The 25,574-nt window shown below is 42.4% G+C and overlaps 1 protein-coding gene and 1 long non-coding RNA gene across 9 annotated transcripts in view; one reads left to right on the top strand and one right to left on the bottom strand.

Annotated features, from left to right (window-relative positions):
* Positions 1–1,000: 1,000 nt before the first annotated feature.
* Positions 1,001–23,221, bottom strand: rnf139 (ring finger protein 139). Its single transcript, XM_069921666.1, has 2 exons — positions 22,785–23,221; positions 1,001–3,180 (listed from the first exon to the last, which is right to left on the bottom strand). The coding sequence occupies exons 1-2, from the start codon at positions 22,945–22,947 to the stop codon at positions 1,349–1,351; spliced, it is 1,995 nt and encodes a 664-aa protein (XP_069777767.1). The 5' UTR covers positions 22,948–23,221; the 3' UTR covers positions 1,001–1,348.
* The window catches only part of LOC138755523 (uncharacterized), a 143,406-nt gene continuing 140,351 nt past the window's right edge, over positions 22,520–25,574 (top strand). For 2 of the 8 annotated variants that reach the window (XR_011352360.1, XR_011352359.1), the window contains exon 1: positions 22,520–23,628. This is a non-coding gene — a long non-coding RNA (uncharacterized lncRNA). The remainder of the gene's footprint in view (positions 23,629–25,574) is intronic. The other 6 variants (XR_011352364.1, XR_011352365.1, XR_011352363.1 and 3 more) reach the window with 6 other exon arrangements.

Raw genomic sequence — 25,574 nt, 5'->3', positions numbered from 1 at the left:
ATAGCATACTAATAAGCACAATACTGTTACAGCATCAGCCTGGGGCTCGGATTTCTTCCCGCCTTCCAAAAACGTGTGGCGTTTGTAGGTTAACTGGTGTATTTGGGCAGCACTGGCTCATGGGTTGGCAGGGCCTGTCACCATGCTATGCCTTTTCTTCAAAGAGATATGGCATTTAACAGAGCTTCCTGGTGCGTGAGCCCGTACGCTCAAATTAACCTTCAAATCCTGTAGAGTGTTAAGAGGGTGAGAGTAAACTGGAGCCCCATGCAGACATGAGAATGAAAAAAAACTCCTCACAGACAGCGTCAGATTCAAACCCGCATTGCTGGTGTTGTAATAGCACTGTGCCAGCCACCCACTATTGTTAACTGTGCCACCTCATTTAATCTCCAAATCAAATTAACCTAAAGATGATTTTCAAAGCAATAGTTTAGCTACCTATGGCTTAGATGGCTTTGAGAAGGCATCTATATGAATAAATGGAAGAAAGTCACAAAGATATAAAGAGGAAGGTCGAATGGAAGACAACTTGAGGTATGGACACACAAAGCTGGGCTAATTATCCACAAATTTCAATGTGTCAAAGGGTTCTGAATTTTTCCAAAATGTCAAAAGGGATAAGATAATGATTTAAGTGTCATTGAGCATCTGCTATTTACCAATACTAAAGGGTCTTGACCTGAAATGACAATTGACCATTTCTACCCTTGGATGCTGTCTGAACCGTCAACTCCTTCCATCTTCTGGCATTAAAACAGGTCATAATATTTTGATCTGTATGGACGTGAATTGAACATTTATAAAACAAAGTTTATTAATGCTTGCCATTAAATTGACTTGGATAACCATTTTAATGGGTACATAGGACAACTGGACTATTCAATTGGAATGGAAAAATGATGCCTTTCATATCAAAGCTCCTGAAAATACTGAAATTTATTACAGAGGTGCAATTTAATTTTTTTGGCATTAACATAGGCAATATTTTGAAAACTAATTTAGTCAAACTTTTTATTTCATATACAGTATACACAAATTTATGATTCACAAGAGGCCAGCAGATTTTTTTTTAAAGAGGTAAACCATACAGCAGGTCGTAAATAAATAAGTTGGCTGATACCATCACTTGCCGATCACCAGCGTCTTTTCACAGCTGTTGTGCTTTGTCCATTCTGCTCTCCAATGATAAATGGAATGCAACTTTTCACAGCCCAATTAATCCCTTCTAATTGCTGGTCCGATACAACTTTGAACAATCACTTTTGCAAAAAAAAAGTCACTTTCTTCCCTGATGTGTGGTTGGCAGTTTTTTTGTTTAAAATCAACATCTCTGCACTCAGCAGCCTCACTCATCACTTGCATCTGTCTCATCGAAGTATTCATCCACCACGCCTACGTTGCCATTCGGAGTTGCCCATTCCTCTTCGTCATATTCAATGCTGTCATTGTCTTCATTCCGATCACTGTCAGCATCAGCAGGAACAGCTGCTGCCATAAAGTGATCCACCACCTGCCGACGTTGTGGAAGATTTCCATTATTATTGACGAACACTAGGCTTTCACCCTGGTTCCCTTCAATGTGCACTCCTTGATGGCACATGGGACACGTATCCTGAATGTACAACCACTTGCGCAGGCAAAGCGCATGGAAATAATGATTGCAAGGTGTGATACGGGCGGAAGTAGTGAACTCCTGGTAGCAAATTGCACACACATCACCAATGTCATGCAAACTATTGCCTCTTATTTCTGGCAAGGAATTGATTTTCTTAACAGCAGTCCTCCGATTTATAAATGTTTTCCATCCATTCTTGGCTTGCAAATAAATGTTAAAGTAAGCATGTAAGCACATCATACAGGCACGAATTTTACTTCCAGATTCAAAAATCATTGTGTAAGCTCCATTTCCAAACATTATCACTCCAAAAATGAACTCTATAACATTCCCTGTTGAACGAACATAGTAAATGTAATCGTCTAGTTTTTCCCACAGCACATTGTAATATCCATCAATTAGAAACAAAGTATACACAGTGAGGGAAACAATGACTTTTAAGCACAATTCAACACAGAATGCTGTAACAGCAAACAACCAAGTGTTCAATGTGTGGACCTGCCACAAAGTGCAGCTGAGTATAATTGGAAGAATGAAAAGGCTAATGGAAACCAAGAGAACAGGCAAGTGTCTTCTGAACGAGGAAACATGGGAGGCACTAAGTGACATCAGCACAGGATCTGTCATTCCATGAATGAAATGCAAAATTGCAGTCAACAGAAGGCACATGTTTCGACTAAGGCGAACCAGTCTTTCTTCAGGTTCCAGTCCACTCAAACCGGTCTGTAGTGCCAAAATGAAAAATAAAACTGGAGCCACAAGCCCCAATCGTTTATCTTCTTCCTCAGTCGACCCAATGAAAGCCAGGATTCCAAGTCCCAGGAAGTGCGCTAATGATGAGATGACTGCACTCATTCCAAGGACGGTCAGTGTTGAATCACAACCACTTATTATAAGGTTGCAGAGCACTTCCCAACTGTCATTCCAGGAAATAAAATAACTCCTATTCCCTGATTCACCTTGTGTTACTTTCACTACATAAACTAAAATGATGGCCTGTGCGATGAGCCGAGTCAACCAGAAAACTCTCAGTACATCAGGGAAGCGAATTCTTTTCCAGGTGTCTTCCACAACAACTTGTAATCCATAGATTTGATACATATGCCGGACTAGCAAATAAACATATCTTACTGTATAATAAAACCATTTTAAATTCATTGTAATGTAAAGTACTGTTTGTGCTGTTATATATATGCCTGAAAAGGCAATTAACAAATTCTGAATGTCTTCTGGTAACTCCAAGGCCAGACCCAGTATAGGCAGTAGGAAATTTACCATGGTTAATGCAGAAAACATTGATGGAATGCTGAGTAATGCTGCATATCCAATGCCAAATGTGAGCTGAACAGTAATAAGTGCAATCCACAAGGTTGGACCATTGCGCGGCAACAACTGCATTCCAAACGCTGCGGAGTAGTATGCATTGTAGAAGTCTACGTGGAGAGTGGTGTAGTAGTTCACAAGGATAGAAGTTGTGGCAAGTAGAACGACGCAGCCAAACAGGTACAATCTGAAGAGAGCTCTTTGGGATAGGATGAGAACGACACATGATGCTAAAAGACCTGAAAAACATTGAAGAAGATAATCAAATATAACTGTACAAAATTTTAAATACAATGTCATAACATCTTTATTTGTAATCCCTCACATGACACAAGTTTCATATTTTTATACAAACAAAACAAAATCAAAAAATAGTACTCCATTCAAGGACCTTCCTTCATTGCGCCTTGAATGCTTACATTTAAATGAAACTATGATAGTTGCTTCAAGTATGGCAGTGTCTTGTGCTTTTGAACCACTGGATAAAAGTCTCCCAAAATTTTCTCTGAATTTATCAGCAGGTGCCTTGTTTTCATAGCCACAATGCTAGCCAAGTGTCAGAACGTGGAACAAGAACAGTACGTGTTCTTTAGCCACGATGTTGTGATGACCTATATAAACCTACTCTGCCATCACCACTCTCCTTATAAGGTTTCTCAAACCATACCATCATTCACAACCTTGAAAAACCGTACATTTTTCTTAAATCCATGTGCCCAAGTATCTTTAAATATTCCATTGTATCAATCTCTATCACTACCCTCAGCAGTGTGTCCTACGCACCCAATAACTTTCCTCCACTCTTCTATTTTTCCTGCACCCTTTAAATGTATCAGTTAGACTGGAAAATATATTGTTACAGGTTATATTATATATAAATATGTCTTTGAAAGAGATTGTGTGTGGGGTGGGGGGAGGTTTAGTATAGGTCACTTCACAAACTGATACTTGCACTTCACATCTTATTTAAAATGCAAGAGCTTTGCTGAAGCCAGACATTCAGGCAACAGTGGCTTTGCAAAAAGACAATGGAATTGCTTTGGAAGAAACTTCAGAAGTAGGTGCAAGTGGAACAAAGTTGGGCTCAAGTGCTGATAAAGATCTTACAAGGATTGGATTTGGAGCCTTGAGAGAGGTTCTGGTTTTTACAAGCAGAGAGGAAAGAAAAAAAACACAGGATTTATCTTAGAGAGATACAAGTGAGTTCGACAGTGGCTTTTGAGGCTGCAACATGGCAGGCTTGTTGAAAACCCCATTTTGAAGACTGGCTGTTAGTTCTTAGTTCAGCTTTTGAAAACCCTTGTAGTCCTTACAAGAAGAAATAGCTGGGTAGAGTGTTTCTCCAAAGCTAAAAAATGGAAAGTTTTTGAATGGCCAAGTTAGTCACCTGATCTAATTGATCATGCCTTCCATAGGCTGAAGAGAAAACACAAAGGGAGAAATCTCTGGAACAAGCAGGAGCTGAAGGTGGCTGCAGAAGGGGCCTGGCAGAGCATCACCAAAGAAGAAAGTCAGCATCTGGTGATGTCTATGAATCACAGACTACAAGCAGTCATTGCAGGCTAGGGATATGTACAAAACATGACGAATATACGTTCATTGCTACGTCCCAAATATTACGGTGTCCTGAAATATCACATTATTTTAATGACTAAAAAGCCTTCCCTGGTTGTTTGTTGTTGTTTAAACACTGTTACAAGTGATTTTTCTGTTGCTTCTGGGCTGTTTTTAAAAAATGACCAGTTCTCCAAAAAACCCGTTTATCTGAGATAGGCCAGCTCCCGACCATTTTGGATAATTGGAGTTGTACTGGATCTAACACAAAAATCAAACCAACATAAAAGCAGACGAGCCAATATATTTCAAAACTTCTTAGAATGGCTATGAGGATCTTCCTGCTCCTTTGAAGATCGATGCTGCCGATGATCATTTTTGAGGTCCTCAGAATTTAAATCCAGAACAACTACACATTATGCAGATCTAATTCAACAAATCCAACAGGTTTTACCGATCTGAATGTTTTCTTGGATTTACAAACGAAAAAAACTCTTTGTGGGAGCTAAGCACACATTCTAGCTATAAATTCCATAATCTTTCATTATTGTTTGTATCTCAGGAGACAATAATGTATTTAAGGGATATTCTAGATCTGTACCTCTTCCAAATTTTCTGAAAAATTATGTAGTCATAAGCTCACTACCAGGTGCTCCCCTACTTATGACGGTCCAAAGTTACAATGGTTCGAATCTGTACTTTCAATTTCAAATTCTGATCTGTTCCCGTGTTTGCAATATGCAGTGTGCTACTCTGTCAAGATGCTGGGTGATAGCAACATTGTGTGAGAGTATCATGCAGTATAGTTCAAACATTCTTCATGCCCAATGTGCTTTCAACTGTGTACGTTAATGTTTTATTCAGTGTGAAATGTAACCCCATCATAAGTTGAGAAGCGCCTGGATGTTGAGAGCTATAGCACAAAATGCTGCATGGATATTCTCGCTGCATTCTTACTTTTGACCAGATGTACAGAAACATTGTCCATAGTGAGAAAGAGTTTGTTGCCATGTTTTACCTCGTACTGTATTACAAAAAGAAAGGTGATGAAAACAATGCGATCTGATCTTGAGCGGGCAGTGCCGTCATCCAGGCTTTTATTAAAACTAGAACACAGGAACACTGGCAATCAAATACCCCTTTCTCAGGTTCTCTGAGCAATAGTTTATAGTTGCTCCTACCATTGCCTCCAAAGCAACACCAAGAAACCTAGAGCAGTTTACTCAGCCACTGAAATAAACATGCGAGGTCACTGTGTTTGAAAATAGGCTTTCATAGAGAGTAGCCACCTTCTTTGATAATTCATTTCACCCTTTTTGGAAAAGTTATTGATTTCCAGTATCTGTTGCCTCTTGCTGCTTCTCCTAGTAGACAAATAAGGCCTTGAATGTATTGGCACCACAATCCACCATGCCTCTCATGTTCTTCCTTGTCTTTCCTGAGAATGTCAAATGTAAGCACATGTCCTTAATTCCTATCTTCTAACTAGATTTTTAACCATTTTGATCTTCATTACAACTGTGCTCACAACACATGATGCATTTCCAAGAATGTTCTACCATCACCAGCAGAGATCTTTTTCTAAAAACAATTCCATCAATGGTTAATTGGCTTCAGCTTGTTTCTTTCAGAAATGATGTCTGGTCCCTGAAACTCAGTCTGGTGAATAGCATTCTTTGTTGACACAGCTGCTATTTATTGCAAATATTGATATAATTTCCCTGACAATTAACATTAACAATTAGTTACTTATAAAGCAGAAAACTAATTAAGGAAACACAGTCAAGATTCAGTTACTCCATTAAAGTGAAAAATTCTTAAATTGAAAGGTTCCTGTGCAAGTGATTAATAGCCCAGAGATCAATCCTAATTGCCTCTCCAATGTTGACACCCATCTCAGACATGCTCAACGTACAAGAACATCCATTTCCACATCTTGATTAATCATGCCCTTTTTCACACCCTCTCCAAAAGGTTATTGGAGGGAAAATAAGAAAAAAATCTAAGAAATTTGAGTCATATGGAGGAGTTGACTCAGATGCAAATTCTGTATGGAATAGCTAATCTAAACAAAGCAGCTTTCAATTTATGGACACAATTCAAGCAAGTTATAAACTTCCATAAAATCAATAAAGCACAATCTGTTATGAAATAGCACAAACAATTGAAGAATCAGATTCAGTGGTTTTTAACTGTACTCATACAAGATCTTAATAAGATCTTAATCAGGGTCTGTGTTCAAATGTATAACATGGGTACCCACACGCCAGCCTTTTTGTTAGATACTTGGACCAATCAATTCTACAACCTCTCAAGTCTTCCTCCGCTACATCAGAGATCATACCATTTGCAAGTACAAATTTAAATTCTGAAAACCTGGAAATAAATGTGCAATATGTAAAATTATTAAGAAAAAAAACCAAAACATTTTATAAACGTTACTGCATGTCCTTTAGAAAATTTAGTTCACGTCTTCATTGTAATTCATTATTAACTGTTCTCCCAAGTCATTCAACTGAAAATCATGAAATGAAGTAGACCATAAGAGCTAAAGAATTAATTCCCATCAAAATTTTGCATAAATATGAAATAAATGATAACCTTGATGCTAATACCAACATCTACATTTGACATTTTTATTTTAAGCTTTTACAAAACGTAAGACATAAAAAAACAACAAAAAAAACAAACAAATCCCTTAACCCCCCCCCCGCCCCACATAAAACTATCCCATCCCACCCACCTCGGAACTAAAATTAAAATAGTTACTGCTTAGTGTGCCACTGGACCCATTGATGTGTTTATTGGGTTATTTGAATACATTAATGACAGATGTATAAACCATTTATACGATTAGGGTTAGCTATAACAAGAAAACCAATAGCTATTACATGAAAAAATGATGTGGAATTGAATATACAAAGATGGCAAAATGAATTGCAATCGTGTTTGTATCTGGAAAAGATAATTTATAATTTGCGAAATAATTATCCTTTTTTTGTTAAGTTGTGGAGTTTATATTTGGAATATATGGGTTTGGATGTTAAATAAATGATATGTAAAGGGTTGGCACACCCAGCAGTAACCATTAAATTCCCCAATTTTTTTTTAAGCACCAATATCTACCTTGAACATAACTTTGAAGTATATGTTCCAAGGAAACACAAAATCAAATAAATTGTTCACAACCCAAACTAGATATTATATCAATCAGAGAGAAACATGATAGGCTGCGTTATGAGTCCGGAGGACCCCAAAACCCAGCAGCAAATAGATATTCACCAAGACAAATTGATACTTAAACAAAAGTTGCTTTTAATTATCTTTAAACATGAAAACAGGATCAAACTTTAACTTATCACTATTAACTTAACCCCTTTCTAATTCTAAGTGCTCGTGTATGTAATGTGTGTAAATTCAGAAAAGTTCTTTGGTTCACAGTCCAATCTCACTTCTCATTCCTCAAAGTTTACTGGTTGAAGGCAATTCTTATACTCTGCACAGAATTTAACATTTATGAAGTTCACCAGGCTTTTGTGCTAGAAAGGTAAATGGTTACCGCTCAGGAAGGTTCTTGTCAGTTTTAGAAAGATATGTTGTTCGCTGGACACCCACAACTGACTCCTTTTTAAATCAGCCACTTCACTGTCTTGCTGAAGAAACTTGCCTCATCAGGGTTTTCCAGATGATAACCTCTTTCCTTCAGATCACCACAGAGTTCCTTTTTGTTTCTTTTATTTCAAGTGAAACATTAGCCAACAAGTTCTCTCCTCTTGTATGAGCCACAAGGGCTTTGACCAGGCTGAATTAAGCAGTCACAACCAGTCTTCCAAATGGGATTTTCCACAAGTTTGCCAGCTTGTCCTGTTCCAGTCCCAACTGCTTCTGCTGACTGTAAAATTGCAAAACTGAATTCTCTATCTCTCTGAGAGAAAGCCTGTTTTTCTCTCTCTGCTTGCAAAACCACATGACCCTCTTAGAACAGCAAGCTCCACTCCAGACACCCTACGGCTCCAAGTTCTTTCATCTGTTGCCTTTTTTTAAACAACAATCCATTAGTGAAGTCTCTTGGGCATTCTCCAAAGCTTTTGCAAAGGCTCTGGGCTGCCGGCCTGTCTAGCATGACCAGAGCTCCAGTATTTTAAATAAGATCTGTTTTAAAGTGTTTGTATGTGACCTATACTAAAATAAACCTGCCCCAATTTACCTCCCAAAAACATATCTATAATCTGTCACAGCTGCAGACACTGTGACTGTAGTAAAAACACTAATATGCTGGAGGAAGTCAGCTGGTTTATTCAGCATTTAAAATATTTTTGACAAAATTAATTACAAAGAATTAAAAATCCCACCTCAACTGCAGGATTAGTTTGGATGTCACCAACAGAAACTAAAGTGAAGAGAATATTACTCATGAAATGCTACAAAATGTACAAATCAGGGACTATGTTCAAAAATATACCATGGGTACCCACATGCCAGCCTTTTTGTTAATTATTTGGAGCAATCAATTCTACAAGCTTACATAGGCAACACTCCTCAACTCTTCCTCCGCTACATCAACGACTACTTTAGTGCTGCCTCATGCACCCATGATGAGCTCATCAACTTCACCCACTTTGCTGTCAACTTATATTCCGACCTAAAATTCACTCTCCATTTCCTCAGTCTGTCTCCATCTTGAGAGACAAACTTTCAATAAACATCTTCTACAACCACCAACTCCCACAGCTACCTCGGCTACACTTCTTCACACCCTGTCCCTTGTAAGGATTTAATTTCATTCTCTCAATTCCTCCGTCACCATCGCATCTGCACCCAGGACAAGGACTTCCATGACAGATAATTAGAGATGACCTCCTTCAAACAACGCGATTTTCCCTCTACCACCATCAACTTGGCCCACACCTGAATATCCTCCAATACCTGCACATCTATCCTGACCCCCTCTGCCCCAATGCGCAACAAGGGCAGGAATCCTCACCTACCACTCCAACAGCCTCTGCAGCAAACACATCGTCCTCTGCCATTTCTGCACTACATGATCGCACCAAGAGATACATATCCCCTCTCTGTTTTTGGCAGGGACTGCTCCCTCCATGACTCCCTTGTCCCCTCCTCCTTCCCCACCAATCATCCCCTTGGTACCTAGCCCTGTGACTACAGGAAGTGCTACACTTGTACCCACACCTCCTCCCTCACCACCATATGGGGCCTCGAACAGTCCTTCCAAGTGAAGCAACATTTCACTTGTGAATCTTCAGTGGTCATCTACTGCATCTGGTGCTCTTGTTGTGGTCTCCTCTGCGTCGGAGAGACTGGCACAGACTGAAAGATCACTTTATTTAACACCTCGGGTCTGTGCCACGCAATAGTGTGGATCTCCCAGTGGCTATCCATTTCAATTCCGCACCCCATTCCCTTCCTGACATGTCCTGCCATTCGGTCTTTCTAGTCTGGGCTGACCATTTTTGCTAGTCAATTGATATGCTCCCATTGAATAACCCTCCAGACATCTCCCATCCATGTATCTATCCAATTTATTCTTAAAACTCAAGATCGAGCCAGCATTCACATCAAATAACAGCTTAGTCCACACTCCCACCACTATTAGAGTGAAGATCTTTCTCCTAATGTTCCCCCTGAACTTTTCCCTTTCAGCTTAAAACTATGTTATCAGAGATGGACCAGGTGAATTTAAGATCGGGGTAGAAGTTGGACACGAAGTGGGTGATGCTGACAAGCTCATCACAGTATACTGGAGGAAGATTTGGTGGGGGGGGGGGGGGGGTGTCTTGCCTGTATAGGCTTGCAGCATGGATTGCTCTACAAAGCATACAAACAGGTAGGTGTAGCTGGGACCCATGCGGGTACCCATGGCTACTCCTTTGATTTGGAGGACGTGGGAGGAGTTGAAGGAGAAGTTATTTAGAGTGAGGACAAGTTCTACCAGGCAAAGTGGTGATAGAGGGTGACTGGTCAGTTCTTTGGTCTAGGAAGAAGTGAAATACTTTCAGACTTGTGGGGGATAGGGGTATAAAGGGATTAGACATCCATCAGTTCAGGGAATCTGAAGTCATTGAGGAGATGGAAGGCTTGTGAGGTGTCGCAGATATAGGTGGGGAGGGATTGGACCAGAGGAGAAAGGATAGAGATAAAACTAGTTCGGTGGGGTAAGAGGTATTCGAGAGCTGTCAACTGGTCTTGGCAAGGTAGAGGTTAGTGCGCCAGACCATAACTCCACCACCATTGTCTGCAGGTATGAGGTCGGATTGTTGTGGAGAGAGTGGATGTGAGGTTAGAATTTGAGAGAGGGGTGGTAAAGTTGAGACGGTTGATGTCTCTGCGGCAGTTTAAAATAAAAAGATCCAGAGTGGGCAGCTGGCCAGGACGAGGTGTCCAGAAGGAGGAAGGTGTCTAGAAGTAGGAGAAAGGGTCTTGGGTGGGGGTGGTGGAGAATTGCAGTCCCGGAAATGGGCCCGGAGGCAGAAAAGTTTGGCATCGTGGCATGAGGGGGACGAAGTTAAGGCCTCTCCTGAGAACCGAGCATCAGAGAAGGGAAGGTCAGAGGGTATAGTAAAAACCAAGCAGGGGTTAGAGTGGGGAAATCAGTGTTTGGGGGGAGGGGGATGATGAGATTTGGGGATGACTGAGGTAGAGGTGGATGGAGGGAAGAGGAGGGGGTTGGGGAGGTGAGAAGGAGGAGAGGGAGGTCAGAGGAGGGGGGAAACAGAGGAGATCTGGGGCTTGAGAGCTAGGGGAGAAGAGGGGTCAGGGAAGGGGAGATGGGGGTGAAGTAGGGAGGGGTGTAGAAGGATGGCGAAGGAGTAGTGGAGAGGGATCCAGTAGCAAGGTCAGGACTCCAGCAACAGTCTATGTTGGGAGCCATGTGGTGCAAGTCAGCAAGGGAGGCTCCAGCATCATCTTCTGCAGGTCCAGCGCTGGAGTTGGCAGTCAAGGCATCATGAGCTCCGTTGAGTAGGGGTTCAAAGCTTGGCTGGGTGTGGGCGGCTATGGCATCAGTAACTCCGTGGTGTCCACGGTCAGGGTCGGTGTTCTGGTAAGTGGCCGTGGTGTTGGGGGCACTGTGGTGTCTGTGGCCTGAGTGAGAGTGGGCAGCCATGGTGTCGGGAACTGAGTAGGGTCTGAGGTAGTTAAGCTCCTTTCTGCAAAATATATTGCTCGTGTATAGTATGTTCAGCAGAAACATGATACAATCTCTACAGTCCCATGAAAAGATTCCCTTCAGTCTCTCTAACTTAGCCTATTTCATTTAATAATCTGTCACCCCTTTACATGTCTTCATCTACACAGGCTTTCATTGTCCATTTTCCATTCCCAATTTGGTTTCTTTTTTTAAAACATAAGTCTACAGACACTGTGATTGAAGTAAAAACACAAAACTGGAGAAATTCAGCTGGTTAAACAGTGTGTTTTACATAGCCAAGATAGATACATAACTAACTTTTCAGGCTTGACCCCTTGGTCAAGGTATGATACTTTTCAGCTTTGTGTTTTTACTTGCTTTCCTTTGTGCTACCTCAACTCACAACACATTCCACTTGCTTATCTGCACATCCAGAGAACAAACTTTTAAATACAATATGTCATTCCTATCCTGATTATTGGACCATTAAAAAATCTTTTCTTTTAGACCAGGGGTGTCAAACTCAAATTCACGGAAGGCCAAAATTAAAAACTTGGACTAAGTCGAGGGCCGAACTAAATATTTATTGAAAATTTTCAACAACATCTGCATGTTTTCTCTTCTTTCAACATATGTAATGTTAAACTTTAGGATATCATTTTAGGAGGATAATGTTACAGGTCAGGAGTAGGTAGCTCAAGTTCACCCTTTGCTTGACCTGAGGGAAACCTATTTGGTCCCTGTGGAGATGTAGTCAGCATTCACAGGCTGTGTCCATTTTGGCCTGCATCAGGACTCAGCATTTCCTGCTCACTCCTCAGGCTCTAGGCCTCTATTCACCCTCGATCCACCATCCCTCTACCTGACCAGTCCTTTACCCAACCTCTACTCACCCCTCACTCCACTCGCTCTGCCTCTACCCACCCCATCTTATACACACCCCTCTACTGCCTCTCCCCTCAACCTGTTCCTCCCTCTACCCGTCTCTCACCCTCTAATCATCCCTCCCCTACTCGCCCTGCCCCTCCCCTTTTACCTCTTCCCTATCCATCCCTCCTTCTACTCATCCCTTCCTCTAACTGCCCCTCGCACCACCATAACTTCCCCTGCCCATTACTCCTCACCTACATCCTCTGCCCACCCCTGCTTACCCACCCACTCAGGCCCAGCGCGCTGCCGATCAGCCTTTGTGGACAGCCACCATCTCTCTCTTCACGTGCAGGGCCGAACCAGCCGTCCTTGGGGTCCGCGCGGATGCAAGCGCTGAAGGCCGTGGCGATCGGGAGAAGTGCACTCGCGCTGTGGAAGGGCCGTCCGGTGCCAGTCGCGAGCGCACCTATAATACATTTTTGAAATGATCTTGCGGGCCAAATATAATTATATCGCGGGCCAGAGTTTGACATGTGTGTTTTAGAGCATTCAACTTTCAGCATTGTGCTGATCTGTAATTACAGGTTGAAAGGTGGTCAGATCAGTGAAGTCTCTGAGTGAGTACCATAGTCTGGTCCTTCTCCAATTGGCAAATGAGGCCTCCTGCCACAAGTCAAATCTTCTTTCAACAATATAGACTTTGCAAAAATCTTTCAGTGCACCTGAAATACTGAACGACTTCTCGGAAAAGAATAGGTTGCTTTGTTCATTCTGAAAGTCAAAATGTGAGTTAGTGTCTGGGAGTGGCTGCAGTGGAAAGTTCTATGTCACATTTTGGAAGGATGAACCAAGCTAATACATACACGGAAAATGGTAGGGCACTGAGGAGTACGATAGAAATGAGGGATCTGGGAATAAAGATACACAATTCCCTGAAAGTGGTATCATAGGTAGATAGGGTTGTAAAGAGAGCATTTGGCATGTTGGCTTTCAAAAATCAAAGTATTGGGGATGTATAGGAGTTGGGATGTTATAGTAAAGTTGTGCAAGACAATGGTGAAGCCAAATTTGGAGAAATGTGTGAAGTTTTGACCATTTAACTACAGGAAATAAATCAATAAAATTGAAAGAGTGAAAAGAAGATTTACTTGGAAGTTGCTGGGACTTCAAGAACTGAGTTGAAGGGAAATGTTAAACAGGTTACAACTTGATTGCCTGGAGCAGAGAAGAATGAAGGGAGATTTGATATAGGTAAACAAAATTATGAGCCATATAGTAAACGCAAGTGGGCTTTTTTCCACTGAGGATAGATGAAATACAAACCAAAAGACATGGGTTAAGGATGGAAGGGAAATGTTTAGGGGGAACTATTTCATAGAGTGGCAGGAGTGTGGAACAAGCTGCCAGCTGAAGTTGTGAATGTAGACTCAATGTTAACATTTAGGAAGAATTTGGACAGGTACATGGATGAGCAGGTAGTAACCTGCTTTAACAACTATCAACCAGTACCATTTAAATCAACAATGATAAAGTATTTTGAAAGGCTAGTGTTGAAGCAGATCAGCTCCTGTCTGAGCGATGACATGAATACATTCCAGTTCGTCTATTGTACACAGGTCTATGGCAGATGCCATCCCTCTGGCTCTACACCATGTCCTGGAACACCTGGAAATCAAAGATGCATACATCAGGATGCTCTTTATCAACTACAGTTCAGCATTTAACACCATCATTCCCTCAAAATTGATCAGCAACCTCCAAGACCTGGGGGTTAACACCCCACTGTACAATTAGATCATGGATTTCTTCACATCCAAACCACAATCAGTGAAGATTGGTAAGAACTTCTCCACAATTTCCATCAGTATGCAGCAAACAGAGCTATTTACTTAGCTTCCTGCTCTACTCACTTTACACCTACAAATGTGTGCCTCAGTATGACAATAAGACCATCTACAAATTTGCCGACAATAACACAGTCTCATGCAGGAGGCTGGTGGTCAACATGTTTTGGACGCGTGGAATTGAGGATAACATTATTGTCAAAATTATCAATTTTGCCTCTCTGTTTCTATCTCAGGAGACAAGCTTTCCACTAACATATATTACAAACCGAACGCTCACAACCACCTCGACTACACTTCCTCACACTTTGTCCCCTGCAAGGATTCCATTTCCTTCACTCAACTTCTCTGTCTCTGCCATATTTGTTTCCAAGATGAGGTCCTCCAGTCCAGATCTTCTGAAATGTCTGCCTTCTTCCACAAATGGTGGCTTTCCCTCCACCACCATCAACTCAGCCATCGCCTGCATCTCCTCCATTTCCTGTACATCTGCCCTGGCCCCCTCTGCCCCAAGATGCAACAAACACAGGATTCCCCTTGTCCTCACCTACCACCCCTCCACATCCAACACATTTTCCGGCACTTGAAAATAGGATCCCACTACCAGTCACATCTTCCTCTCTGCCTTCCATAGGGACCACTCCCTCCATGACTCCCTCATGCACTCATCCCTCCCCAACAATACACCAATACCCCTGAGCATGAAGCCTTCTAAAAGGTAGTGGACACAATCCAGGACATCACAAGGAAAACCCTCCCCACTATTGATGCACTCATCCCTCCCCAACAATCGCCCCACAGCACCTTCCCCTGTGCTCACAGGAGTTGCCACACTTGTGCTCACACCCCCTCCCACAGTCCGGGGCTCCAAACAGGCCTTTCAAGTGAAGCAACGCTTCACTTGTGCATCTGCAGGATTAATTTAGGACATCTGGTGCCCTACATGGGAGAGACTGGGCACAGACTGGGAGATCATTTCGCTGAGCACCTTCATCCTGTCCATACCAGTGACAGAGACTTCCCAGTGGCCAACCATGTCATACTCCCATACTCACATGTCTGTCCATGGCATGTACTATTCCACCAAGATCACCTGTACATTGGAGGAACAATACCTGATTTTCCCTATCCAGACAGATGGCATTAACAGCAACTTTTTTCAGTTTCTGCTAACCTGTTCTCCTTTTGCCCTCCCTTCCCTTCCACCTGTCAGCTCTCCACCCTTTCCCCCTTTATTCACCTTGCCAACTCTCTCCCCCCTTGCTTGGTGCCGTGCCTTCCTTCCATTATCCACCTATTATCTCCTGCCTTTGCGAACACATCTCCCCCCCATACCATTTTATTCCAACATCTACCAAAATGTTTCCATACCTTGGTGAAGGGCTCAAGCCCAAAACATTGGTTATGTATTTTATCTTTGCTATATAAAGGACACTGTTTGACCTGCTGAGTTTCTGCAGCATTGTGCTTTTACCTTTTATTGTCAATTTTGTGTTGATTAAAAGACAAGAGTTAAAGTATAGGAGATGGAATAACATGTGAATAACAATAGAAGAAATAGCTCGCTTATTAGAAAAATCTTTTTTTGCTTATCAGGTAACAAAAGGACAATGCTTCGGCACACCTAGTTAATTATTTGGCCAAAACCAAATAAAAAGTTCCCAAGTTTGTTCTTGATAAAATAGCTGCTTCAAGAGGATAACTAAGCTGAGTAAGTAGGGAATGAGGCAGATGAGATACCATTTAGAAAAAAATGAGGCCATCTACTTTAGTAGCAAAAAGGTGCCAAGAATTTTTTATAAAACACCAAGAAACTGGAAAATATTTGTTTAAAAGGATCTTGGTAGCCTTGTGTACAAGTCACTGAAAGGTAATATGTGCATCAAGCAATAGAAAATAAAATGCATCCTATTTATTAAAGGAATTGAACACTAAAGCAAAGATGTCTTGCTATATAATACTCTTGTGGGATCACACCTTGAATGTTGTGAACAACATTGTCATAATCATAATCATAGGCCCAGTTCATCCATGCCCTTCTCCTTTTATCTGGTCTGGCTGCATTTTGCCCAGAATCTTCCAACCCCCTCCCATTCATTTAATTATCCAAGTGTTTCTTAAAGGACGCTAATTTACCCATCCCTACCAGATTAGCAGCTCAGTCCAAATGCTCACTAGACTTCAGGTGAAGAATTGTCCCCTCCCTTCAAAATCCTACCTCTCTCTTCTTGTAGATAAGCCCTCTGGTCTTAAGCCTCTTTGACATTGGCAACTTGCTAATTTGGTGTGTGAACGACCCATTTTGAAATATTGGTAGGGCCATTCACACTGGACCAAAAAAATTCAGTTTCATGCGCCCTTTCACAATGCTTACCTGGTATAGAGGAGCAAAGGGGGACCCAGCCTCCAGTGGCAACATCCTAAGTAATGTATTACATCCTCAACAGGCAATAAATGCTTTGTTCTATGCACCTCACCCCAGCCTCTCACTCGCGAGTATGTTCCCAAATATCACAGGGATTTCTATCCCTGCAAATGGGGGTGGTCACGGGGGTTCACCGTCCCCGCAAGGCAGGGGGGAGGGTCATCGGGGTTGCGCAGAAATGTATCAGGAAGTTTTCGATCAGGGGTGGCTGATAGACGTTGTTGAAACCACAGTCCAAGGAGGCAAAGTCGGTGCACTGGCATACGAGTTGAAGGAGCCACTGAAGGTGCCATGATGGCAGGGGAGTAATCAGCTGGCTGCATGTCCTAGGTGCAGTCCAAAGATGTGGGTCTGGGAGAGGAAAATGTTGTAGCCTACGGGCAGGCAGGGGCTACCAGCAATGCTGTTGGAACCCTGAGCCTGCCTGCAGCACAGATGGATCAGACCCCACACTGCATCCCCATGCTGATCTCCATCTCCCCACAGTGCATCCCCTCTGCAATTTCAGTGCTTGCCATAGGCACTATTTTCGCTAGATACACCACTGCCCACACTTCACCCCACCCCCTCACTTTCCGAGTTGGGGGGTGGGGTGAAGTGGAGTGTGGAGGGGTTGCATATGTGGTGGAGGGGGTAGGGTGGCTATTCCAAAAGGAGGACATGGTCATAGGTTACCATATACATTATAACTCTGATTATCTGAAAGATTATCCAAAATTCTCATTCTCCAGTTTGAAAAGCTACCCTCTACAACCACTGCTCTCTGACTGCCATTGCCAAGCCAATTTTCTTATCAAATTGGCTCCCTGGCTTCATATCCCATGTGTCCTAACCTTCCAATAACAATCTACCATGTGGGACTTTATCAAATGCTTTACTAAAATCCATATAAATAAGTTTGTCTTGCCCTCTTCTACCCTATTTGCCACCTCTTCAAAAAAAATTATATCAAATTCACGAGGCATGATTTTGCACACACAAATTTATATTGGTTCTTAATTTTTCCCTGGCCATCTAAAATTTGATATAGAATTTCTCAAGAATCTTCTCTAGCAATTTCCCACTACTACCATCAGTCTAAAAGGTCTATAGCTACCTAGGTTACCCTCACAGCCCTTTTCAAATAATGTTCAGTAATTTTAGAAATGTCTGTCAAGGGACCAACAATCAACTTCCTACATATACGCAATGTTCTGGGATATACCTGGTCTGAACCTGGAGAGTTATCCATCGTAATACAGTCTAAAACTGCTAACATCTCTTCACTTCTGATGAAGACATGCCCTCGACTACCTTCAATTACCCTGCTTACCTCTCACTTCTATTAATGTTTCACACTAAACATATTCACAAAATATTCATTAAGATCTTCTGCATCCCATCCAGTTCCATACACAGACACCCATCCTGATCCTTAAGTGGGGGGGGGGGGGGGCATTTTTTTTCCCCTTCGTGACTCTTGTGTTTAATGCTCAAAATCTTTTTGGATTCTTCCTTATACCATCTGCTAAAGCCAAAATCTCTTAGCTCTCCTTATTTTCCACTTTACTATGCTTCTACATTTCTTATAATCATTCCTCTAATCTTTGCCTATATTTCATCAGCCAGCATTCCTTAATTTGCTACTCCTGCCCTTTACTCTACTGAGAACATGTTTTCCTTTCACACCAGAACCTTATCCTCGTAATTAATGGCCAATAAACCGATTAAAGGGCCAGTGTGAACACTTGCAAATCAGCACGCAGGCATCAAATCACCCCAGGATGGTCTGCCTAGGTAGGGTGCATAATCCCAGGGATCATCTGACACCTGTGTCCCAATTAACCCAGTGTAAAAGGGACATGGACTATCTAGGGACAAAGTAGTGACCCACTGATTATTTTTTTTGTGAGTGCAGGAACGTGAAGGAAACAAAAGATTAAAAAGGTATAAACTTGTATTCAATTTACTATATTCTGATAAATGTATTATGTCTTGTATTTTAATATGTGAGAGAGAGAGAGAGAGAGAGATGGTGGACCTTCCCTCCCATAATTCCATACGGCAGAGAAAGGGCTGTATGCATGAAGCACTCATGGAGGGGTTTCTCTGGGAGGACAGATCTGCCATCACTCAATGCGTCATTCAGATCTTACTGATGGAGGATAGGCGCCCTTCTCCCTGGGAATGCCTGGTGCTGGGTGAGAAATGATGTAGAAAACTGGTTAATAGTGGTCCAGCATGAACAGCAAAAACTGCTTCTTTATCCGGTTTAGTGAACGGACAATTTACAGGTTAACCAATGTAAAAAGGAATGGTATCTCATTAGCCAGGGTTCCTCATCTTGCCATTCCTGCCCTTTACTCTACTAGGAACATGTTTGTCCTGGACCTTCCTTCTCACGCTCTTAAACATCTCCTATTTGACAGCTATACGCCTACTTCCTAATATTTGTGTTCAACTATTGCTAACTCCTACCTGATCAAGCTGAAATTGACCTTGCCCCAATTTAGGATTCTAACTTGAGGAACAATGTTATAGTTTTTCTATAATGATCTTTAAGCTAACAGAATTGTGATCACATCCCAGTGTTTCCCTATAGGTACCTTAGTTATCTGACCCTTCCTAAGCAGGCACTTACAACAGGATCCCACTACCAGACACATCTTTCCCTCTACTTCTGCAGGAACCGCTCCCTCCATGACTCCCTTGTGCACTAATCCCTCCCTACCAATCGCCCCTCCCCCCTGCCCCTAGCACCTTCCCCTGTGGCCTCAGGACCTGCCACACGTGCCCACACCCCCTCCCTCACCACAGTCTGGGCTCCAATTGAAGCAACACCACGTGTATCCGCAAGACGGATTTAATGCATCCGGTTCTCCCTTTATGGCCTTCTCTACATCGGTGCAGACTGGGAGATTGCTTCATGAAGCACCTTCATTCTATCTACACCAATGACAGCCATTCAAGTTCTGCCCCCCAACCCCCCAATTCCCATACTCGGCTGTCATGTATGATCCCACCAAGATCACCTATAAATTGGAGGAACAACATCTGGGCACTCTCCAGCCAGATGGCATTAAGCGACTTCTCCAGTTTCTTCTAACCTGCTCTCTCTTCCCCTGTCTTCTTTCCCTTAGCTCTCCATCCCCCTCCCTCTCTATTCAACTAATCATTCCTCCTCCCCCACTTGCTGGTGTGTCCTCCCTCCCTTCTCCACCCATCACTTCCTGCCTTTGGGACCTTGTTCCTTAACCCCCTCACCATTTGGTTTGGATGCTTGCCAACATTTTTCCACTTTGCCGAAGGCCTCAAGCCCTAAAAGTCAGTTATGTATCTTTATTATATAAAGGACACGGTTTAACCTGCTGAGTTTCTCCTGCATTGTGTTTTTACTTCAACTAGACTTTTGTGTTTTAATTTGGGCCTATCCAGATGTTGCAGTAGAAAGTTTTTTCTGGATATACTTAATAAATAACAACCCTGATTTTTTTGAAAGACCTCAGCAATCTCTCTGTATATTTGAACCTCTAGCTACCAGTGACTCTTTGATGGTCTACAGTAGTCACCTTGAACCCTCATGGTTCCTGCCTCATACAATACAGTGGTATGCAAAAGTTTGGGCACCCCAAGTCACAATTTCTGTTACTGCGAATAGTTAAGTGAGTAGAAGATGAACTGATCCCCATAAGTCATAAAGTTAAAGATGACACATTCTTTTCAACATTTTAACCAAGATTAGGGTATTATTCTGGAAAAAAAAGGAAAAGTGCACCATGCACCTCAAAAGATTTGAGGTCTCAGATAACTTCTACCAAGGTCTCAGACCCTAATTACCTTGTTAGGGCTTGTTATCCTGTTCACAGTCACCATTAGGAAAGGCCAGGTGATGCAAATTTCAAAGCTTTATAAATACCCTGACTCATCAAATGTTGTCCCAATAATCAGCAGTTATGGGCTCCTCTAAACGGCTACATAGCACTCTTAAAATTAAAATATATGATACTCTAGCACTTTTATAATTAAAATAAATGATGTCCACAAAGCAGGAGAAGGTTCTAAAAAAATAGCAAAGTATTTTTTAAGGTGGCCGTTTTCTCAGTTCGTAATGTATTAAAGAAATGGCAATTAACAGGAACGGTGGAGGTCAAATTGAGGCCAAGAAGACCAAGAAAACCTATGAAGAGAACTGCTCGTAGGTTTGCTGGAAAGGCAAATCACTGCAAACATTTAACACACTCTGGAGTGGTGGCGCATTCTGCTGCTGTGCAGCGACACCTGCACAAATATGACCTTCATGGGCCATCAGAAGAAAACCTTTTTGTGTGTGTCCTCAACACAAAATTCAGTGTGAGAAGTATGCAAAGAAACATCTAAAGTCCTATGAACTGATGAAGTTAAAATTGGCTGCAATAAACAAAGGTATGTTTGGAGAAAAAAAGTACAGAATTTTGTGAAAAGAACACCTCTCCAACTGTTAAGGATGGGGTGGATTGATCATATTTTAGACGTTTTGCAGCCAGTGGCCGCAGGGAACGTTGTAGGAAGAATGAATTAAATTAAATAGCAGCAAATTCTGGAAGCAAACATCACTATCTGTAAAAAAAAAAGCTGAAGATGAAAAGAGGATGGCTTTTACCACAGGATAATGATTCTTATCACCTCAAAATCCATAATGGACTACCTCAAGAGGTGGAAGCTGAAGGTTTTGCCATGACCCTCACAGACCCCCAACCTAAACATCATCAAAAATCTGTGGATAGACCTCCAAAGAGCAGTGCATGCAAGATGGCTCAAGAATCTCACAGAACTAGAAGCCTGTTGCAAGGAAGAATGGGTGAAAATCACCCAAAAAAGAAATGAAAGACTCTTAGCTGGCTACAGAAAGTGTTTACAAGCTGTGATACTTGCCAAAGGGGTGTTACTAAGTACTGACAACACAGGGTGCCCAAACATTTGCTTCAGGCCCTTTTCCGTTATTTTGAAACTGTAAAAAAAAATGGGGAAAAAAAATTAATCTTGCTTAAAATATTAAAGAAATGTGTCATCTTTAAATTTTGGAAATCAGGTCATCTTTTACTCACTTAGCTATTCAAAGGAACAGAAATTTTGACCAGGGCGCCCAAACTTTTGCATGCCACTGTAGTTCTCCAGCAGTTTCTTTAAAGGATCCACTGGAAAGATCTTCCTTGATGAAGTGCACAACCCCACCCCTCCCTTCTGTCTTATTGGTCTTCTTACCCTAAAAAAAGGGGACACATCTGCTACGCAGGGAGTGCAGTAAAAATTCCAATTCAGAGAATGACAGGTCTGTCACCAGTGGAAATTGAAATTAGGCCTCCATTCTCAGAACTGAGAGAGATGGGCAATTTTATTAAATGTTTGTTATTAAGAGCCCAGATACAAGGAAGTCAATTCCCCTGGCTGAGGAATCCAGAAATCAAACAAGAGGAATAGATTTAGAACTGAAATCTACAAATCTCTCAAGAGAAAAAAAGGTGGAATCTTTGAAATTCTCAATTCCAAAGTAGTGCGATGTAATGTCATGGGCTGCCTTCAAAACGATGATTTCTGGACATGAAATCTGGGGGAGGGGGAAACTCAGCTCATATCGGCGATAAGCCTGGATTTCGTTGAGTGGCAGTAGACTTGAAAGGCAGCATGGGCTACTTACAGCTGGTATATTTTGTTCTCCATCATTACTACTTCACCTGGACCATCAAGTGCGTGGCAGCAGGTCATCCTCCAGTGGCTCAACCACTGCAGCCTTTTTTTCTTCTCAAATGACGATTTTAAACATTCTTGAACGAAATGAGTAAAACTTGACATCTCTGCCCTTCCCCAGAAGGCTGGTTCACCATAAAAAAAAACATTTCACCTTCCCCAGACAACTTCTACAGCCATGAACTTTGAACATCACCCCATCACCAGATTCAAGTGATCAACTGATACAGCGGAGACAGCCGGCAGCAAGTCCATTGCAGGCCTGCGGCGGCTCAGAACCCCCCCCACGGAGTCACTCACCCAACAATCGCTGCGATACTTGCCGAGCCACCGCGGCCAAGGGCTCGTCTCCGTCATAGTAGGAGTTCAAGATGGCGTCGATCAGGAAGATGCAGGGAACCCTGAGGGCCACGTCCAGGACCCCTCGCAGGTGACTGCCCATTGACACCCACTGCGAGGACATCGCCAACGGCCGCCGGGTGTCCGTCACCGAGAGTCGCCTCGCATCCAGCGAGAGAGTGGGGCCGAAACGCGGCGGCCGAGTCAGCTGTCGGCGCTGGACGGCTGTCCCGCCACCGGAGCCCTCCTCGCCTCCTCCATACTCCGGCCTGCGGCGGTCGCTCTCTCCGCTCAAAGCGCGTCACGCGGCCGATACATCAGATCGGGCAGGCTGAGAACGTGGACGAGCGCATCGGAAGACGCAGGTGACGTATGTGTGACTGGCCCCGCGTGACAAATAGTCCGGATTGAAGGGCATGAGACGGCGCCCACGTCATAGTCCGGCCACGCAACCGTGGTGATTTGCAGACGCTGAGTTCTGGTGGAGATTCAAAATCATGGAGGCCAAGAATTGAAATGTTAGATCTGCTTCACCTACTGCAAAGGCAGTCTGACTTGCTGAGCATTTTTAGCTATTTCTACTTCTATTTCTGGTGTCTGCAGTATTTTATATTTCTCTTCTAAAGATTTCCCACCAGTGCATTTCTTCCCCAACTCCCCAGTTTTCCAAAGGGGCGGGTTCGTGAGGGGTAGCTTTGCAGTCTGCTGATTCAGCCACCAGTGAAACCACAAAGAAAACCATGGGACAGAAGCAAGTCAAAAGGATGAGCCCTGATTGCCAACTTGGGCAGCAGGGACAAAAAGGGTCTGTTCATGCTGTATGCCTTTCTAACTGTCTTGTTTATGTGACCTTTGACTGGATGAATCGACGAGAAATAAGTGTTTTGAACGTTCTTGAAGATTGAAGGAAGATAGGAGCAGGAGTAGGTCATTCGGCCCTTCGAGCCTGCTCCGCCATTCAATGAGATCATGGCTGATCTTAAAGTTCAGTACCCTGTCATTGGAAAATATGGGCAGAGATGATGTTGCATCAACAATCACAAAGAAGAGAACACTGAGCCCAGGGCTTAGACAAACTGGCCAGTTGCTTGAGAGTAGCAATTTTCAACAGGGTCCATAGATTGAAAACATTTGTTTTGTGTAGTCGGTGGAAGACAAGTATGAAAAGCCCCTTTCACACTTGCAAGTGCCTTTAAAGTGTCAGGTGTGAAAGCAAAATCAGCTCAATGACAGCGACAGATGACGTGATCTCACACCGAGGATTGATGGCCTCGACCTCTAGTACAATCCCCTGCATCTGCAGGCGCTGGCATTGCAATCAGGCAAGTGTGAAACGGGCAATTGCATTGTGGGATTAAAACCACCCAGTTTTTGCATAAGTGCAGGGACGTGAAGGAAGAAAACATTAAAGTGAAGGTATAAACTTTTTCATGGGAAAGTTGGGGGGGGGGGAGAGAGGGGGAAATAAATAGCAATAGTGGAGAATTTTTAAATAGCATGGGAAAGTTGTAGTGCTATAGCACACATTTTATAAAGATTGGGATAAAGCTACCAACTTTCTCACGCTATATAACTTGAGCGCTAGAGCGCTACCAACTTTCCCACACTAGATAAATTGAGCGTAATAGCTCTTCCCATGCTATATAAATTGAGTGCTATAGTGCTACCATGCTATATAAATTGAGTGCTATAGTTCTATCAACTTTTCCACGCTATATAAATTGAGCGCTATAGCGCTACCATGCTATATAAATTGAGCGCTATAGTTCTATCAACTTTCCTACAGTATATAAATTGAATGCTATAGCACTACCATGCTATATAAATTGAGTGCTATAGTTCTTCCCACGCTATATAAATTGAGTGCTATAGCTCTTCCCACGCTACATAAATTGAATGCTATAGTTCTATCAACTTTCCCACACTATATAAATTGAGTACTTTAGCGCTACCAACTTTCCCATGCTGTTTAAAAATTATCCGCTATTGCTATTTATTGCTAGCACCTTCCCACGATCCCTTATAAAGGTTTATAGGTCAGCACAACATTAACAGGGACTGAAGGGCTTAGACTGTGCTGTACATAAAGCTTAATTATGTTATAATTAGGAATGATTATTTTGTTCAAATATAAGATTATAATACATTGATCAGGATTTAAGGCAGGCCCACCATCGCTTGATGCGTCATGACATTGGCAGTAGAAAGTAGAATAGTCCTAACTCCGTGGATGGCTCCTTGCAAGTGTGAAAGTATTCAGTGACCCAATTAGGGGTGATCCAAGTGTGAAAAGCCAAACTCCCATTCCTATTGCGGGACACTGAATGGCCAATTTAATGGGATGCAAGGGTAAAATGGGCTAATGAAACCAACTAAACTTGACTGCTTCATAAAGAATCAAGCCCATAAATTTGAACAGAGACCTAAGGGGGTGGGGGGGGGGGGGGCATAGCCAATTAAAAAAAGGTTGTGAATGGGTGCTCTATTATTATAGAATGGTTAAGCACAAAAGTGGGCCCCTTGACCCATTATGTTGATGTCAATTGTTTTGTCCCTCTGTATTAATCCTTTGTATGACTTGCTTATTTAAGTGCCTGTCTCTGAAAGTGATTCTTATCACCTTGCTGGAAGGATGTTGCAAATATCAACCACTCCTCGTAAAAGAAACTTTACTTTCAAATCCTTTTTAAAACTCCTTCCCCTTCCCATGAAGTTATGTCTTTGGGGAAAAGATTCTAGTTACCTACACAC

The sequence above is a fragment of the Narcine bancroftii genome, chromosome 2, assembly GCF_036971445.1.
Source record: "Narcine bancroftii isolate sNarBan1 chromosome 2, sNarBan1.hap1, whole genome shotgun sequence".
Taxonomy (NCBI): Eukaryota; Metazoa; Chordata; class Chondrichthyes; order Torpediniformes; family Narcinidae; genus Narcine; species Narcine bancroftii.
Note: the sequence above shows the minus strand (reverse complement) of the source record. Positions and strands in the feature narration are given on the sequence as shown.

Excerpts from the sequence above, each read along its gene's own strand:
- rnf139 (XM_069921666.1), bottom strand. The coding sequence starts at position 22,947 with ATGTCCTCGCAGTGGGTGTCAATGGGCAGTCACCTGCGAGGGGTCCTG. Across the intron at positions 3,181-22,784 it reads AGTATCGCAGCGATTGTTGG|GTCTTTTAGCATCATGTGTC; the intron begins GTGAGTGACTCC and ends AATGTTTTTCAG.